General features: G+C 42.2%; 1 protein-coding gene across 1 annotated transcript; it reads left to right on the top strand.

Annotated features, from left to right (window-relative positions):
* Positions 1 to 660: 660 nt before the first annotated feature.
* On the top strand, positions 661 to 5,890 carry LOC145443555 (uncharacterized). Its single transcript, XM_080321497.1, has 2 exons — positions 661 to 5,086; positions 5,128 to 5,890. Exon 1 carries the CDS (start codon positions 1,189 to 1,191, stop codon positions 2,557 to 2,559), a length of 1,371 nt encoding a protein of 456 aa, XP_080177623.1. The 5' UTR covers positions 661 to 1,188; the 3' UTR covers positions 2,560 to 5,086; positions 5,128 to 5,890.
* Positions 5,891 to 6,618: the final 728 nt, after the last annotated feature.

Raw genomic sequence — 6,618 nt, 5'->3', positions numbered from 1 at the left:
GAGACAGGCTCACGGAACCGCTGATTTTTCCATAGAACGCCGGTTAAGAATCACTGCTTCATATAGAACTGGTGTATGATGTTATTGGGATGTATGTTATTGTGATAGCCCTTCAACCCATTTTATGTTTGTTTGTGGTATTCATGGTGTTGTCGTTTACTCCGGTCACTTACATCACGCCAATTTTCTTCATTTTCATGCCGTGGCTGCTTGGTAGTAGCACTGGCCACATCTAGACTTTCTGTAAGACACCGCTAACACGGATGATATGGCGAGGAGGAGTCTAGATAAACCTATACAACACTTGGGTAGGCTTTCAGGAGTCGAACTCGGTCGGACTCGAACCCGCAACCCATTGGTCTCGCAGCTGTGGATTATACCACTGCGATATCTCGCCACCCATTTTTGTCGGTGATCTATGAAGAACCAAATACCAAAAAATATAACCAATCAGTTTTATTTTCGCTATGCCGAACACATGCTCATCCATTCTTTAGTTGTTTCGTTTTTGTTTCGCTAACCCCTCCCCGAAATCTAGTCAATCTAGTATAGCCAGTTACTGTGAGTACTCGAAAACGATTAATTCCTGCGCTAGTGGATGGATGCGATGTTCGATTAATATGTAACCAAAAGCCTCACGTTTGCAATTATATTCTCATCCATATTATTACCTATGTTAAGTTATGAAAATACGCCCGAATGTGAAGATGCTCAGTGCTCACTTAAAGCTCATCATCATTATAGTTGTTATGCTCTCGTAAATAATAGCAGGAAACGTTTTGCAGGAAACACCATATTACGCTCCAGATGAATATGTCGGGAACTCCACGATGCAATGATTTCGTAACAAAGTCGAGCCTATACGTCAATTGACAAAGCCTCACATCTACGCATCGACATTTTTGCTGATACAGCGGTTCTCAAGCTGGTGTCTGCGAGACAATTTTCCGGGGCCTCGAAGCACTATCCAAAATATTAACACTATCCCGTAGGAAATATTTTGTGAAATATACAATTTTCAAGACAACTTATCTTCCAAACCTAACTCAAATGCCGGCTTCGAGTCCCTCAACGCCAGTGGTCGGAGACCTATGGCTCTTTTGGGTATAAGATATGGCTCGTCGAGAAGTTATTTTTTAATTTTTAACCTAATTTATCAATATTGCAGCTACTTGTTAATACATTTTCATGATGGCGGACGGTATCATTGAATTTAACTGTTCTACCCACTTGAATCGTTCTAATAACGCAATAACAAGATGGTCCTTGATTGACCACTCAATAGCTTCGGCAGACATCGCGTCGAAATGCTGTACGCAAATGACGATGGATCTACTAGGCAGCGATCACACTGTCATCTTCACGCACTATAACAATCAAGTCCCGAGGACATCAGGAGAACTCCCGCTGCGATGGAATCTTAATAGAGCCGGTTGGACTGAATTTGCACGATCTGCAGGTGCGTCATTAGATGGCAGTGTAGTCGAAGGAAATATAAATGACGTATTCAGCGAATTTAACCAGTATGTTATAAACGCTGCAAGCAGAGCGATACCTATGAAACGAAATCATACAAAGCATGCAATCCCCTGGTGGAATGAAGACTTTGCGCGCGCTGTGAGGAGAAAGAAAGCTGCATTTCTCAGAATGAAACACACATTCGACGTTGAAGATATCATAGAACTTAAACGTCGAAGATCGGAATGCAGAAAAACGATTTTGGCTACAAAACGGGAATCTTCGAGATCATTCTGCGACTCTTTGAATCATAGATCGAACTTGAAAAAAGTGTGGAATGTCGTCCACTCCATGTCTGGGAAACATACCAACTTCAAAATACCGAATCTGTCGGTGTCTGATCGCATAATCACCGACGATACCGACAAAGCAAATGTGATAGCTACGAAGTTTCAACAAGCGAGTAGTACATTGCAGTATACGAATGCGTCTATGTTTAATAGACCTCAGCTGAATACAATACTGCTGCAAAAGGCTGATAGATATGACAATCTGGAGATAAATGTCTCATTCACAATTTTAGAACTCAATGTAGCACTGGCCACGAAGAAAAACTCCTCGCCAGGTGGCGATATGATGAACTACGCCATGTTCAAGCACCTGGATCCCGATAGTAAGTGCAAAATGTTGGAAATAATTAATTTTTCTTGGTTATCAGGACAAATACCCGAGAGCTGGAAACACGCCATTATCATACCAATATTAAAGAATTGTAAAGAGACAAGTGATCCGAACTCATATCGCCCAATCTCACTAACAAATCATTTCTGCAAGGTCATTGAAACTATGATATCTAGTCGCTTATCCTGGTATCTCAAAAGTAAGAAACTTCTTGATACATCACAATGCGGTTTTCGCCGCGGTAGACGTGCACTTGATCATGTTTTGGGTTTGCATGACTCCGTCAACAAAGCAATACACAACGGGCGATCAGCAGTTGCAGTATTCCTCGATATCAAAAAAGCATACGATACAGTGTGGAGAGGAGTGGTCATCCACAAATTGTCAAACCTGGGCGTTAAGGGTTGCAAAATTTCCTAAATGGTCGAACATTCCAAGTACGCATTGGTGCAGCTTTGTCCGACAAATTAGAATTGCAAAATGGTATTCAAAAGGGGAGCGTTTTGAGCCTTCTCCTTTTTACAATAATGACTAACGATCTTCCGCAGATGGTGTCCACGAATATCGGATTATTTGCTGATGATATTGCTATAGGGGAATCGAGGATGGATATAGAAAAGATCTCCTCTGAACTACAAACGGCACTAGACGCAATAAGTCGATGGTGTGATACCTGAGGATTTACCATCTCCAGGGAAAAAACAGTGGCTTTGCTTTTCACGAGAAAACGAAAAATAGTTTATCCTGATCTATTTTTAGGAAACAACAAGATTTCCTATGAACGCACATACAAGTAGCCTACCTGATGGGAGTTATTTTTGACGGACGAATCAACTACAAATCTTACATTGATGACTAGCCTATATATCAGGCAAATGCAACAAACGCATGAACCTTCTTAAACTATCAACAGGGACGGATTGGGGCGCATCAACTCACACTCTTCTAATACTCTATAGCAGTGGTTATAGCAGTGGTTCTCAACCGCCGGTCCGCGACGACCTTCCTGCCGGTCCGCCAGGTATATTACAATTTTATACCTTAATTTCAATATGCAATGTTGAAGGCTTGTCCATTGATAAAATAAATAGCAAATCAAATTTTAAACTGATTCAGAACTTCTTGAGGTAACATTAGGACTGGAAACATGTTCGATTTGACTTATAGTTCAAGACGTGTCATTTGACGACATGTGTGCGACAAGTACAGAACAGATACGAGCTGACTCATCGCTAAACAGCGCAGTTTGCGCGATCATTCGTTTTCGATTCATTCATTTTGTGCATGGCCGTAACTGGGGCACCCCAAACCGCCTAATTGGAGAGGGGCCAAGCCTGAAAAGAGCCCAAAATTATTTTCCAAATGAACATAAATCATAGCGCATTTTTTTGAAACTTTTTCCTACATTTTTCAATTTCTTTTCGCGCTTTTCGCGATTCAGTGTCACTAAATGTCTTGCTTATTAGATGCCCTTCTCCGAGAAATACGCAATATTTATAGATATAGGCATTTCGGCGTCAGCCATTACCGCGCCACGACGCACCAACACATAATGAAGTCTCGGCGAACATGGGACAAAAATTCCACAGTGAGAAAACCGATTCAGTCATGAATGATCGATAATTTTCGCTATTGGCGCGATTAGGCTACATAAACTCTCTTTTTTTAGTAGAATGAATGTGCTCATAAGTACAGGTGAAAACATCCACCCAACTGTAGGGTCTACGGGCGAAGCCCCCGGAAGTTTGGCTTTTCGCCCTGATGTGGGCCCAAGACCAACGTATTTGGGGTGGGCTGACGAAGTGCTTTTTCGGCCCCGATTTGCGGATGACCGGTATAGTTGCTGTATGCGGCACGCATTGTATTCGTAGTTGCCAGAGTAGCCTATGCGTCTGGTGGCAGTGGGCAATGAGCAAAGTAGCACAAATGGTGGTTGGTTCGACTCCGAAACGCTTCTTCTCTCGATATTGTCAAGGAGAAGAAAATTATTCAAGTTGGCATGGTCGGTTAAACCCACGGCCTTCGGCGCGAAAGACTGTGTCCACTCTCGGCTGTAGCACGTTCATCTGGACAAGGCAATTTTTCCTCGACTCAGTAGACTGACTACCATAAAATTACATGAATGTCAGGATGAAGATAAATAATTACGATCAAAACCCTTTAAATGTCACTCTCTAGTACCATATAATTGCAAAATACGGTTACATACTTTACATTTTGGCTTCATTTCAATTTTGAAAGTTCACCGGTCCGCCAGACATTTTTTGAAATTTTACCGGTCCGCGAGGTGAAAAAGGTTAAGAACCACTGCTCTATAGGACACTGATTAGATCTGTAATTGATTACGGAATGGAGGCATACTTCTTCGCTCCGCAGACGTATCTGAAAAAGATCAAGACAATCAACAACAAGGCATTACGAGTGTCCAGTGGGGGTATTGTGAGTACACCAATATGTGCAATTGAGGCAACCTGCAATGAAATGCCACTCGAGGTAAGGCACCTGTATCTGTGCCTAAAATACCGATTGAATCTATTACACCAACGAGATCATCCAAACCATGGCTTAACAGAGAACAGCTGGGAAGATATGTACACGGTATTGAATACCCGATTCAGAACATTCAATTCATTTACTAGAAGCTCTGCACTCGACCAAAATGCGAACATCCCAGGAGACGAGACTTAATTAATTGCCCCTTGGACTATTCATCCTCCCATAATTGATTCAACCCTATCGAGATCTTTATCCCGCGAGACACCTTGCTACATGATAGCCATCGAAGTTTGGGAATTTCTAGACGCTTACTACACTAACTCAACGACTCTATTTACAGATGGGTCGAAGACCGCGAATGGATCCGGATACTCGGTATATGTGCCAAGTATTGACCTGAGAATTGCTCACGCTGCTCACCGCAATTTCTCGTCATTCACAGCAGAATAATGTGCCCTTAAATGTGCCTTGAATTGGATAGACCAAAAACAGACTGCCTTAGTGCTCTACAATCCATACACAATTTCCGTTCAGTTCGACACTTCATAATCAATGAAATCGTGGAAATAGGACACCGCCTGAAGAATAGAAGCATCTCGACTACAATTGCGTGGATAGCCGGACATTCCGGCGTCATAGGAAACGAAATTGCAGATCGACTTGCAAGAGAAGCCGCAAACATCAAACATGAAGCCACGACCTACGATTTACCGCTAACAGACGCGACAACATTAATGTTCCGCCATTGCAAGTCGATCTGGAATGGACAATACCAAAGTACTGACCAGGGAGCAACGTATCGACAATACCAGCCAAACATCGACACAACAATTCCAAGACAAGCATCGCGAAGAAATGAATCCACGTTATTTCGTTTACGAACGGGACACTGCGGATTGAATGGACATCTCCACAGAATAGGGGTCTCTGCGACACCTTTTTGTGCCCATTGTGGAGTCATCAAAGACGTGCGCCATTTTTGATGGATTGTCCGACATTAGAACAACGCAGACAGATACTAAGAAACAGTGGACATCGAAAGAGAATACCAATATTACAACACGTAATCGACTTTGTAGCATCATCGGGACGCCGTATATAATTATTGAAATTTGACTTCTCACTGAGAGTATATCAAGTACTGAATTTGCAAGTTAGCTTGTGTTAGTGATGGAATTTGTTGTCACGTGGTGCAAAAGACCACGCTGTTATAAGCACCATAACATGCTTTTATTAATAAATAATAATAATGATACCAACGTAAAATGCACGAACAAAACAGTAAGTTAAGGGGTACAAGGTACTTTATGTCGGCCGATAGAAATCAGTTTGCTTCATAATTCTAACGGGATAACGTCTACCCGGCGTTCGAGCAGGACTAGCTGCAGAACGTTGTGCCCTATTCCTAACCAATGGTTGCTCCGCTTGTGACTGTTGAGGCTGAGCAACTTCCTGTGTGGCTGTATCATTACCCGTGGAAATCAAGCGTTGTTGGATTTGGTTTTTATGCCTTCTCCAATACTCATGATCTGCTTGGACAATGTACACAACACGTACCAGTATTCTCGTCACCACCCCAGTCAACAAAATGGGAAGCGATCGCCCGGCGTATCATGTGCATACGATTTCAAAATGATGCTTAAAAAGATACAATTTTCGCACTTCGGCCGCAGACTCATTAACCCTTTGTTGCCGTCCATTAATCCTCTCGCTACTGCAGCTTACAACCGCTATTAGCCCTTTCGCTACCTGAATTATTGTTGCTTTCTCGTAGACATACTGACTCTTATGTTGTAAGACATCACAATTTGACAATATGTTTTCATTATCGTTTTAGTTATAATAAAATCCACCACGAGCATACATATACCGGTACAATACCGGTCAAATACAGACAGACAGTCATAAAATGCATAAAATGACACATTGATTTCAGTCGAGATACAGAGTTCTTTCCGGGACAAGTTTGATACAACTATTGCT

The sequence above is a fragment of the Botryllus schlosseri genome, chromosome 7 (assembly GCF_051294905.1).
Source record: "Botryllus schlosseri isolate E-star chromosome 7, Bs_hap1, whole genome shotgun sequence".
Taxonomy (NCBI): domain Eukaryota; kingdom Metazoa; phylum Chordata; class Ascidiacea; order Stolidobranchia; family Styelidae; genus Botryllus; species Botryllus schlosseri.
This window is presented reverse-complemented; position numbering and strand designations above follow the sequence as displayed.

Bases quoted from the DNA above. Each gene is read 5' to 3' on its own strand.
- LOC145443555 (XM_080321497.1), top strand. From the start codon at position 1,189: ATGATGGCGGACGGTATCATTGAATTTAACTGTTCTACCCACTTGAAT.